Source organism: Clytia hemisphaerica, unplaced genomic scaffold (assembly GCF_902728285.1).
Source record: "Clytia hemisphaerica strain Z4C2 unplaced genomic scaffold, Clytia hemisphaerica genome assembly, whole genome shotgun sequence".
In the NCBI taxonomy this organism is placed as follows: Eukaryota; Metazoa; Cnidaria; class Hydrozoa; order Leptothecata; family Clytiidae; genus Clytia; species Clytia hemisphaerica.
In genome coordinates this window covers 84,343-97,610 of record NW_027103726.1, presented here as the reverse complement: position 1 = coordinate 97,610, position 13,268 = coordinate 84,343, and the positions used below count along the sequence as shown (strand labels likewise).

Below are 13,268 nucleotides of genomic sequence, written 5' to 3'. Positions count from 1 at the left end.
TCAATGTTTATTCAGGGGTGAATACTCTTTTCCTGTACGTGCAATGAATTTTGATACTTTAAATCAAATTCTTTGGTATATGATTAATCGAAGTATAAAATTCGCCTGCGTACAAGTGTCACTCAATCATAAGGCGGTTGCAACATAATATAATGTAAATAAAAACAAATAGTTAAGCAAATATTACTGCATCCCAAAACCTAATATTGAGAATCCAATAGAGGACAAAAATTACTTATGATTTCTAAAGATAAAATAAATGTTAGTTAATAGAGTCTCGGGTGCCAGATTTATTACCTACTGTGTCAATAAATAGCTTAATGAATACTATATTTGCTATACACTTATTAAATAAAAAGTACACACGACACGACGAAGACTAGCCTTAATTATGAAATCAATAACAAAAAGTTGTAAAAAAAAGTTGTGATTTAAATATAAGAAAAACACCTATTTATTTAAGAGATGAGGTCATCATCCTTAGGTTTACTTTTTAATCTCCATATACGGCCAATTGATCCTATTGTTTCCAATTGTTTTGGTCCTATTGTTTTAGTTGATGATGAAGGAAGTGAATCACCTATAAATCACTTCATTCCACACTCCTGATGTTCAAATTTTTACCACTAGCAGTACACTCGCTTTAATGTGTTACAGACGTGTTAGGCCTCGCGTTGATCGTGTTGAGCCCCGTCATAGAATTACGTGAAATTCGCGTTATATTTGTGTGATTTTAATGATAAAAAAAATCGAATCTGCAACAATTGATACTGGTACGCTTTTGCATTTTAATGAGATTCGAAACTGAATTTTTGACTGTAGGAAACATTAATTTGCGAATAATTCGACTTTCTTACTTTGATTTTGGACCATTGATTGATTTAATGGTATGTAACATAATCAAGTAATTATTTACTACTACGCAATAATCATAGAGCTTTCGTTTTAAGAAAGTTGATGAACTATTTTATCTCATTATTATTTGGCAGACTGATATCACGCTATTGACTAGCCGAGAGAAATTACCGTACGGAACAATCTCTTGATTCAATCATTGCACCTGAAACTGGTTTTTTTGGGTTTGTGTATATATCTTATTTGGTAATTTTGTACCGCATCGCTTTATTTTCAAATTGCGTTTTAAGCAATTCTCATTTCAATTTATTTGGAAGTACCGTTATTTTACAAGACTTTGTATCAAAGTTGTTTAAATTTGACTGAAAGCTTAACGAATGGCAATATTATCAGAAGAGGTAAGTTTCACTTACTTCGGTTTAAATATTTATACTGTAGTATATTTTGGAAAGAACTGGATCATTATCCTAAACTGAAATAATGCTCTGCAGCTATACGCACGTTTTGTTTTATAAGAACATCCAACATTTTTGAAGCCTTTGGATGTTCTCAACTTTTTTTAGTTTTAAGCCTAAAAATGTTCTGAACATGTTTTTATTTTTACCATTTTTTGAGCATTTCCCTAAGAAATTGGGTGTTTTAGAGTTTGCAAAGCCTTAAAATGTTATTAACTTGGTATTAACATTTTGGCCATCGAAGCCTTATGTTCTTATATAGTTTGTTCTTATAAGCAAAAAAACGTGTATATTAGCTTGTATGACCTGCTGAGATGATATGGATCTTTTCTTTTGGCCAAGCTTGTTAATGATGTCCTTCAATCATTCCTTTCAGGGAGTTGTAACGTATTAAAAAACACTTTCGCTGGGGTAACAGATATCAGTAAGTAATAACTCGAACACACATGGGGTTGTTCGAGTTATGGAAAATTCAAGATATAGAATAATTAAGGCATTGTTAACTTAAGGGATGAGAAAATCTTTTTGACATATAAGGAAACATTCGAATTATAGAGGTTCGAGTTAAAGGGAATCTACTGTATTATAAATTACCAACCGTTATTGAAAACTTGGACTTCTCGTCAACTTTCGTTCGTCATCTTAAGTACTCTCTATATATGAAGTCATAAATAGTTATGACTTGTTATTGATTTCAGTCATTCGTGTATAAAAAGGTTTCGAGAATTAAAAGCTTAACAGTTGAATTTGAGTTTTATATCATAAATACTAAAAAGTGAGATTCTTTCATGGTAAATTTAACCATTTTTGTGTCCGCAGTGGAGCGGAAAAAGTCTTTATCCCCAGAAGTGAATTAGACATCATTACCCATTTTTCTCACTATGATATTTAAGGGAAACCGGAACCTTTAGACCGAACTTTTCATCCCTGGGTACCTCTGGTCAGGTCTAATGCTAATCGACTTAGATCACACCCTCTTCTCGCAGACCCAGGAAACCTATTCCACTGGAAAAATTGGCCAAAATATTATTCCCAGTGATAAAGTATATTCTAAATTTTGTCCCCGCTGAAAATAACCAGATAATCAAATACCACTGCAAAATATTGTGCTATTCCTTCCACCCTGTCCCCACTGAATTTTCTGGCTCGAAACAATAAAATTCAAAACCCGGCCATAAAAAACATGAAAATACCAATCCCCGTCGAGTTTTTAGTCATGTTTACCCCCACTGGCTCAAAAAATGCTTCCGGGTCTGTGAGAAGGAGGTTTTAGATCGGATTAGTAAGAATGCTTAGTAAGAACAGATAACCCTAACTACTTCTTTAAAGTGTCTAATCAGGGATCTGGTGACTACTTTCATCCTATACATGGATACGTTATTTTTGCTGACTAATTGATGACCTTTGGAAACAAAAACCTTACGTGGAAAATCTAGAAGAAAAAAAACAAGGCCTCGGTCGAAAAAAAATAAAATTTTTCTTTTGGCGTGGGATTTTGTGGGATGCGATTTTTCAATATTTTTTTTACATAACTATAAATTATGGTGTAAGTTTGCTTGTACGAAATTACGCAGAGCTGCAACCTGCGCAGCTCTCTCACTATTTAATTATCATCATACCACAACACTTACCTTAATGTTTTTAAAAGGGTTCTTCTTTTTCAATTTTAACAGAAACAAAGAATTGATCAGCTTTATTTTTTCTAGTCCAACGTCCCCCACTGTTTTTTAGCGTGGGTATTGAATTTGAATTCTAAACTTCCTTGTGGGAATTTTAAATGAAACTAACGCTTAGTTTTTCTGTGGTATCACTACATTCACCATTCACCGACTATCATTTCGGTATTCATGATATGCACCATTGCAATGTATTCCACGGCCCCAATAGTTGATTAGTTGAAACATAGTATAAGAAAGCCGCGGCTTTCTTATACTATAGTTGAAAGTGACGTATTAACTGATTTTACGTCATTTACAGCGAATCAGCTATTGGGTCCATGATGTAATGTCAGAAGCCATTGCAATAGTGCATATCATGGATATGTCATTTTGGTGGGAAAGTGATCATATAACAGTCTCCTTGACAACTCGGTTAAGAAGAATCTTCTTACATTGGGCTTTTCCAGAAATAGTCCGTGCCCCCGTTCTGTTGAAGATATCGGATATCCAGGGGGTTAACGATTTTTGTTCGAAAAGTGGATATCCAGGGGGTTAAAATTCTACAAGAGCGGATATCCAGGGGTTAAAGTGTCTTTTCAAGTAAAAAATACGATATACAGTGGTAAGCATCTTTATAAGAGAGCATATCAGGGGACTGAGCATATTTTAAGAGTGGATATCCAGAGGGTCTTTACTAATAAAGTGGAATGGAAAGCTGGAAAAGCCCATTGCAGAAAAGTAATTGAGGCCATTGAGTAGTTACAACCTCGATATCCATAGGCTACAAAGCAATTTGTTAATTTCCCAAACACTGAGCAAGACTAGACTAGTACTAAAAAGGTGCCATACTATGTTGCAATAATTTGGTCATTAACAAAAGGCCACATCGGAAACACGAAATTTTGATAAATGAAAACCAAAAATGCAACGACATATAATCACAACAATGACAGCGCAAAGTTTAAGAGAAGAGCTGAAGTTTTTATAAAAAATGTCACGTTTAATTGAGTTCCTACTGAGAAGGGGTTTGTCATACGCTTTCAGACTGTAAATCATTGAATACGTTGTAAAAAAGCTCAGCTTGAGAAGTTAAGTCTAATCACGGTTTTAAAATACGTCAGAGGTCTGGCCAATTGTAATTATTTCAAATTATTGAATTACTCTAAAGGATGTACATATACGAAGCTTAATTGACAAAAAGAAAATGCGGTTTTTGGTATCAGATAAGCTGAAAGTTCTCTTTTTGACCTTTTCCTGTCGATTGCACTCATTATTTTTTTGCGCTGATTTCACCATTAACTCAAAAAGGAGATGATTAGAATGGTAAGGATTTTAGAATTTTTGTTTATTACTTTCTGGTGGTTTGTAGACTTAAGGGCTCTGACCATAGTGAATTTTTCATAATTGCCGTGTTTAAAATGTGTTTTCTGACTGATGTAACCAACAAAACTATGGCATGTTATACATTTTCTGTTAGACAAACTATTCCTGAGTCTGAAAATTCAAAAATTGCATTGAAAAAAGTTGATGAAGAAGAAAATGAAGACTTTTGCGAGGAAGAGTATTTCAACTTTGAAGAGCTTAGTTTCGGCGAAGAAAAAACATTTTGAAAAAATTTTCGCAGTAGATGGTGTATCTTTTACCGAACAATAAAAATTTTTGCGGAAAACTTTTCTAAATGCTTCTTTGTCTCGAAATCTTCAAAATAGTGGTTTTTCATCAATTTTTCATCTGGATTTTCCTTAAAAAAACAGTCATAACTTTTGACACATCTTTTTAGAAAAATTTTCCGCAAAATTTAAAATAGTTCAATTCTTTGCGGACAGTGTAAAGAAATTTTGAAACAAAAAAGTTAATTACCCATTAAAACTAAGCACTTTTTGTAAAAGAGGGTGATGCAACATATTATTAACATCTTTTTAAAGTTCATAACGTCATTTTTGCAATTAAATTCTTAATTAATTTTAAGGGATTCGATTAAAATGCAATTTATGAAGGCAATTCTTTGTTAAAAGTGTTAAGGAACCTGAAATATAACTTTTATGTTCAAATACCAAAATCAATTTTTGGACTATGGTCAGAGCCCTTAATATATGCGTAGCTGACTTTACACCGCAGGCTATTCATAATAGGAGCCGTGACATCTTTCGTGGGACATAACGCCATGTGTGTTTAAATTTTGAAAAGTTGATGTGATTTTCCAATCTTTTTGAGAGGAGCCCGCTGATTAGGCCTTGCAAAACTTATCCTGACCAAAAGAGTAGCGCTAGAGGAAAAACTCCTTACCGAAAAAATGGTTAAAAAAATTCGCAAAAGAGTGATCTTGGCATAAAATATCTAACAGGCTAACTTTTGGAACAAAAAGGTTTCTGAAACTCTCGTAGCTACAAATGGAGCCTAATTACCAAAGAGATATTCGCACCTAAGCTAAGTTATATTAAAGCCATGTAACCTGATTTAAAAGTTTCGTGCACTTAATATTAAGCCACATACAGTAGTTTATGCCAAACAAAAACAGAAGACTACTTTAACGTGGCTAAGTAGACAACTAAGAGCAATAGTCTGTCAGTGATATAACCGCAATAAAACCTTTTTAAGAAAGCAATAGAAAGCTTCAGTTTTTATAGATTCATTGATGCACAAATTCTGACTCCCGTCAATTTCAATTCTTCTTTAAAGAGTTTGAGTTCTTGCGAAAATGACACTTTTTTCAAACCTTTTTATGTAAATCTGCAGTTGGAAGATTTACCAAAGCTTTCTAATTAATCACTTCTTTGAAATATATGCATATGGCTCAGCCTGACGCAAACTAGACCTTGATACATGCATTAAAAAGCCTTAAATACATCCGAAACTATTCAATGGACCTGTCAGCGCTGTCAAATGGATTAGGCAACCATGAAAATAACATCAGTTTCGTAGTTTCCTCTCGGAAACATGCGTTTCGATAATACAATCCATATCTTTTTTTTTATAAGAACTAGTAAATTCTGGCTGAGCCTCCGATTCAGTCGCATTTATTCTTCTCTGTGGTTTTAAGGCTTTTCTGTCGCTTTTAACATGTTTATCCTTTTCATTACCACCTTAGTAGATGAAGCCTTCTACCTAACTCTCTGGAATCTTACGCTAGAATCCTTTTCAATTTCTAGTTAGAAGTTAGTCAAGATTGAATCATAGTTTCTTATAAAATATTCATACAATTCCAAGATTTGTGTACAATCTAGTAAAATATCGTATGCAGAAATTTTGCATCTATGACAGAGAACATTTCTTTCCTTATAAAGATAAAGGACGTTGAGTGAGTCTCCTGCTCTTCGAATTTTCTTTGAGATTAAGTTTTGGTGGAATTCTAGTTATTAAGGATAAGCGAAATATATTAGATTTTGTTGCGGTTAATGGTGCCCATATATGGCTGGCCCAATCAACAAGATGTTTTAGCTGTCAAAAATTGAAGATTGATTTTTTTGCACAAAAAGAGAGCTGAGCTGAGCATTAAGGAGAGTTTCCCCTGGTAGGTCAACACGATTTATGTGGGAATATTTAGATTGGAGCCTTTATTAGTGTTAACAAATGTTTTTAAAATTGGTATCGCAAACATGAACAGCCAAGGACATGGAAATACAATAAACTGGGCAATCCCTGTAAGTTTCGAAATCTATTGTTGTTTTATTTTTTCTTGCATTTGTTTCCAAATTTTAAACATTGTTACACTCCTGTGACCTAAGAATGTTTCCCCGGGTGAAGTAAAAGAGCAAAATACCAATGGTTATTTTTTAGCTTGAAAACCTTATGAGCATTTTGAAAAAAGTCCCTTTTCAATGCATTGCTGGTGGAAAAAAAAATGCCATGGCACGACGGAAGCTTTTTGTATCTGGTACGGCGAATAAGGAAATCTAACCGATTATATAGCGATTTTACCGACGAAGAGGAAAATTCCGGGTATTTTGTGAAAATCTGGTACGGCGACCGCTGTACCTGCCGTACCCGTTTCGTCGTGCCATAGCACCGTTAGTATCACCTCGGACTTAGTATAAGCTGACTGTAAAACCAGTGGGATTTTCGCATTGACTGTCAAATTTTCTCTCACAAGGAATTACAATTTTTTATTTGTTTTTCCTTAAATTTGATTTTCTTGTGGGAGCTGATTTCAATTGATAAGCGTAAAAAATATTTTCAAATCTGAAAGAGAAATTCCTAAATAATCAAGTCATAAAAAATGAAAAATGAAATGAAAAGTACATGGGAAATCTGTAGTTTTCAAAAAGAAAAATCATAAATGATCGAATCAAATTTCCTTTTTTTTAAGATTTTGTGACCGATTTAGCAATCTGAAAAATCTCTTGACAGTTTTATTGAGCATCCGAAATATTTAGGAACTCTTTGTACCTCAACTTTTTGCATTTCTTTTCACTAATTACTTCCCCTGCGTCCATGAGATCTTTAATGAAATTAAAAATCGACTAGTTACTAATGATATAAGGACGTAAGATGGCCATTAATACTAGTCGCATTGCATAAATCTTAGATTTTTCAAAAAAGACAGATCGATAATGTCATTAGGTTTTTCTTGAATAATTACCTATTTTACGATTAAGATTAATGTAAGATTAATTACTTCGATTTCCATTAAAATATAAAAAAAATTGTTGAGGGGTTCAAATGTTCTAGGGTGCCTTCAGTTCAGGAGCCCCCCCCCCCACTTCAATTCACGCAATCACGCAAATTTTTTTTGCAATTCACGCAATTCTCTTTTTAATTTTCACGCATTCACGCAAACCGCTGGGGGCCCCGTATATACTAAGCCTAGATATTTATATATCACTAAATTGACGTTGTTCCATCGATGGTAAAGAAATTAACTAGTAATATTTTTGCCCCCTAGGGGCTTTTGTTGCTTCAAGTAGCGGACTTGCTCGCCAGAACAATATTCATGTTGTTGATGTTTCTTCCGATTCTGAGCGGGCCGCCGCGGTTAATTTTAGCTATGTATGAAATATTTTGAAATCCACAAGTTGCCAGGCAAGGAAAGATTGTTAATGTGAAAAATCTGAGTTTATAATTGAGCAGAATAAAGGAAATTTCTAAAAATATAATACATTAGGGTTTCGATAGCGCCTAATGGCACCTTTGTTATAATGTCTTTTTTGAAACTGTGCCAATAAAAATCATTTTGCACCACATCAAAAGATAGGATACCAGGGGGATAAAAAATTTTTCGGATCCCTTTTATAAGTTACATTCACATTAAAAGGTACATAATTCCACGTAATTACACTGCCGCGACAACGCGCTTAATTTTGTAGCGGCTGTAACATGAAGCATCGAGCTAAGGTGCGCAAGATTGTTAATTTGATTTGATCCCTATCCGGGTTATACCAAAAGCAAGCGAAAGGAGTGCCGTCCTACCCTACCTTTGTTTAAACTAAATCTCTGGTGTAATTAATGACATGTCCCATAAGCGTGTTTTCTTTTTTAGAATGGTCGATGACCTGGTGCGTATGCAAGAAATCTTTGAAAATAGTTGTAAACGGGTCGTTAAATAGTAATTATCTTTTTCTTTTTAAAATTAAGCAGGAAAGAAAAATAATTTCTTGTATCGAAGTATTATTTCGAAATTATACTTTTTAGTTTTAAGGAAAGGGGCAACGGACGGAATTTTTGAATTGAAATTCAAATTTTTTTAATTGAATGATAAAGGTGATTAATCAGGAACAATCAAATTTGAATTTTTGACTTAAAGATAGAAAGGTACTGACGTCAATTTCAGGCCATTAAAGAAATTACTGTAATTAATTTTTGTTGAGTATTGCGAAATCCCTACATTGTGGTTTAGGTAAAACAAACTAAAAAAAGTTTTCAGATTGTAATCAACCGACTAAATGGGGGTATAGCTAGTATAAATTCATGTAACTTAAGAAAAATACAGTCTAATGACGCGCCAAATTTATTTTGGAGCTGGAACCAGATTTTATTTATTCGTAAATTTTTTGTTTGGATTGACATTTTTTTATATATCATTCTCTAGCACAACGTTTTTTTGCTAAAACGCTAAAAGACTGTTACCTTTTGATTTTGACTGAACGTTTTTAACTTTACATGCATCTTTAAAAGGGTAAGATTTTTTTTGGTTTTACTAATAACTTTCAAATTTCAAAGAGATTTAGTGATTGGCAGGCTCAAAATGACATAAAACTCGCCAGGAATTTGAGAAATAAATCTCATTTGCTCAAGATTGGAGAGGCTGAAATCTCCTCAGTCTCCCCGCTTCCACCGAAGTTAGGTTGACTGGATTGTTTTAGACTTAAGAATAAATGGTGAAATCTCATTTGTTCAAAAGTTGGGAAGGCTGAAATCTCCCCAGTCTCCCCGCTTCCGCCGGGCCTTTTGTTAGGGGGCTAATTTTGCAAGTGGTAATGATTCAAACTTCTCAATGTCTTAAGATGCAGGTTATTGTAATTCTTTATATGCAAATCAAATGTTTTTGAAGGAAAAATTTTACAACCTAGTATTTCTAACAGTTTTTACCAACAGGATTTCAGTTTTCGTTTTTGGCGGTATCTTCTGAACCACCCCTTCTTCTTTAACGCCATAATGTAAAAAATTTGCACCAATATTAATAAAAGGAGGGAATTAGATAGCATAGATTATGGGGACCCTATGAACGTAAGCAAACTTTTCTTAAGACCTTGAAAAATTTCTTAAGCTTTAGAATAAGAATACCACAAACCTGGTATGGTCTTAATAGTAAAGTAAAGTTTTACATGCATATCTATTTAACGGTTAAATCATGTGGTAGATTATTACTTTAAAAGTCCATTGGAACTCTCTCAAAATGTTCCAAAAGGGTTGATATTAGAGCAAACAGATTCAGGGTATTTTTTCCGCAAGGTCTCAAAAAGAATTATTCCAAAGATTCGAAGACTTTGCTCAAACGTTTGATAAAAGTTTGATAAAATTTGATTCATTTCATTTCGGTTAATGATCTGTTGAAATTGAGCAAACATGAACAATTCCAAATCGCGTTTCAAATCGATATTTTCCAGGGGCTAAACGTGTTAGCTTCATATCAAGAAAAGAAAATATAGGTATTTCTACAGAACAAAATGACTTAACCATCTGTGCAAAAAATAAATCGATACTTTTTATCTGTCAAATGCACTTGACAAGCACTTCATAACGACAATAAAGAACTAAAAATTGCTTAATCAATACAAAACAAATATTTTTCAAGGACATTTATCTTTCTTCTTGGATTCAATCAATCAAAATTTTCCAAATATTCATATGATATGATGATATCATCTGGTTTTATGGTTAAAATATCATTGATTGTTAGTACGAAAAATAACATTTTGCTACGTAGAGGTTCCAAAGAATATTTTGTGTAGAATTTTGTTTATATCAAAAATAATTGTTTACTTGACCTGGTTTGGAGATTTTTCGCGAGTTTTATTGATTAAAGGCACATTGGGACTCAATAAATTAGAATCCCAAATGTTACCAAGTGCAAAAATGCTGAAGAAAACAACTTATACTTTTCGCATTCAACGAAAGCAAGCAAAGGTATTTTTACTTCTACTTATTTCATAGTCCTGATAACGCTCAAGCCTCAAATAATAGCTTTTTTTCCTTCTGGCTTTTTCTCCAATTTCGGAAATAAAAACTTCGACTTGGTAATTTCGGGTGTGACTTTCACACGCGTGATTGAAGTTTTTATCGTGTGTTTTTATTTAGTTTCGGCTCTTTACAATTTAAAAGGCACCGAGTTTCATTGCATAGTAGCAAACCAGATCGAATATCGCGTCATATGAAAGAGAAGTGTGCTTAAATGTCCCACACCGATCGTCGAATGTTTTAAATTTTATAGGGAAAAGCTAATTAGAAACCACGTCGTTTAAAGTTAACATTTCTACGTCATCACTTGGTTCCATATCAAGCTTTTTGGCCCCGGGGGATGGGGTACTAGGTTTGCAAGTCATCTGGCAAATGAATTTTGAGAATTTTGTCCGAATTTAGTTCATTGTCCAGCCGTTTATGCCACCATTAGAGAGTCTATATCTCCAAAATTTCAGCCAAAATATTCAAATTTTAGTCGAAAATTTCAGAATTTCAGAATTTCAGACTCAATTGCTTTTTAATGGGTTTTGTGCCCTTTGAGGGACTTTCAAGATTGTGAAAAAGGCTTGCACATGCCCAGCTTCCATTTTGCTTAAGTATCCCCCGGGTTTTGGGCACAAGTTTTGAAAATTAGCTTCGTAATAGACAGAGGATTTTCAATTTCAATTATTAGAATTTTACTCACTGACATGTAGCGCCTTTTACATATATTTCTTATATCGTTGATGAGAGTTCCAGGTTTTAAAATCATCATTTAGGTCAAATGGCACATTTCTTGGGAATTCTTTTTAATGTTTCTATTCAAATACTTTTGAAACCCTAAACTGGTATCATAAATTTATGTCATCTTCAAAATATGTTTTCGTTAATATTCATTCTACTTGTGTGTGTTTTTAACATTTTATTTTTAAATCTTTCAAGATATTTTTCTCCTTAAATGTATCAATCATTATCAAAAACTGTCATCAAAATAAAACATTTCAATGAACATATATTTTTCTTGACTGACCTTTCAGTCATTCTGGCATTTTTTTGGCAAATTTTCGAAATCGTGCACACTGACACGGAAAATCAACAAAAACTTGCATGCTATGAACTGAATTATGCTTAACGATCTAAGTGGTAATTGGGATATGTGTAGTAATTAGGGAGTAGAAATTCTAAGGAAGTCAATAAAAGTAATTTTGTTAATATGTGGAAAATATAGAAGAAAGCTAAATCATAGTCATTATAAAAAAACACTGGTCTGGCAATGTATTGTTTTAGCTTTATTGTCGAATTTTCTTTTGTTATAAATAAAAGGCAAGTTGCGATTTGCATACTTTTTGATCACGTTACCAAATTCTCCTTTTGGGATTGGTCTAAATTTCAATCACATGATCAAAAAGTATGCAAAATAAAGTCGATTTGCGAACACAAGCTCTAACTGTTAACAATAGAAAGAAACAAAAGCCTTCCAGACCGGGGTTTTTTATAATGACTATGGCTAAATCTAACTCTGATAAGAAAACTTACTCTGTTTAGTTGTTTTCCCATGATAAACTTGAATGAATCAAGTTCACTCAAAATGGTTACTAAAGCCTGGAAATTTGCGGCTCGACTGTTCAGGCTGTTCACTTTCTCTCATAAAAAAGTGTGTCAATATCATGGACGCTGGATAGATACTGTAGTGATTAATAAGTTCTGACGCCCTTCTGACGTTTATTTAAAACCTTTGAAATACAATGGATTTTATTAAACTCAATCCTCCATAACTTGAATGTCTCCTTAACTGGAACAAGTTTATAACACCAACACATCAGCTGATAATTTTATATAAAATTTCCTCCATATCCCGAAATATCCTCAACTCGAACAAATTTGTGTCCCCCGTGCATGCTCGGAGTCATGAAGACCCCAAATGTATTAGGCGCTAGAGTTAGTTCGTTTAAAGAATAGAGAAACTTTTAAATTGCATATACAGGAAACTTCTAAACAAAATTACAAAAAACGAAATGAATAGACTTTGATAAACTTCGCAATACTATTGATGAATATTAAAATATATTTTCCGTTATGACTATCGAGGTTTCAAAATAAAACTACATAGTACTTTCTCTCACTCAAGCTCGAACAGGAAAACTAATTTGTTCGAACAACAACATTCTAATTATTAAAGGGTTGTTTGGAGCGTTTATTCTTGACGGGGATTGAAAATTAGTCCGAATTATAGAAATAAAAGATGTTCGAATTATAGAAATATTACAATAAAAGAAGTTCGAATTATCAAGAGTCAACTGTACTGGGACTGTACTATAGTCTACTGCCCGGGGGGGTACTACCCTTGTCGACCGACGGGGGTGCTCCGCTGAGGTTCGAAAAATGGACCCTACGTGGAACTCGAAATTAGCGAAAAAAGTGACCCTGAATGGGACTGAAATTCCAAAGTTTTTTACTTTTTTCCCAAATTTTCCAAAAAAAGGCAGCCTACGAGGGACTGATTTTTCTATTTTGGTATTTTTGCAACCCTACCTGGGACTCGTGGAGGTTAGAAAAGGTAACCTGACCAGCGGAGCATCCCCGTAACCCATCTTGCCCTAGTACCCCCCCCCCCGGGTCTACTGAGGTTTTTCTGCTCATCATGTGATAAATTGTTAACCAAATTATAAACTTAATACTCTTGAGAACCCACTAATTAGTTAAT

General features: G+C 33.7%; 1 protein-coding gene across 4 annotated transcripts in view; it reads left to right on the top strand.

Moving 5' to 3' along the window:
* LOC136804637 (transcription factor Sox-9-B-like) overlaps nucleotides 1–13,268 on the top strand; it is a 34,867-nt gene that overhangs the window by 9,433 nt on the left and 12,166 nt on the right. The window contains exon 1 of one of the 4 annotated variants that reach the window (XM_067061242.1): nucleotides 611–1,253. The exons of 1 other annotated variant lie outside the window; for it this stretch is intronic. In XM_067061242.1, coding sequence (XP_066917343.1) covers nucleotides 1,233–1,253 — 21 coding nt within the window. In that variant the 5' untranslated portion in view covers nucleotides 611–1,232. Of the gene's footprint in view, nucleotides 1–610; nucleotides 1,254–6,421; nucleotides 6,610–10,351; nucleotides 10,532–13,268 lie in introns of those variants that run through there. 2 more of the 4 variants (XM_067061241.1, XM_067061243.1) reach the window with 2 other exon arrangements.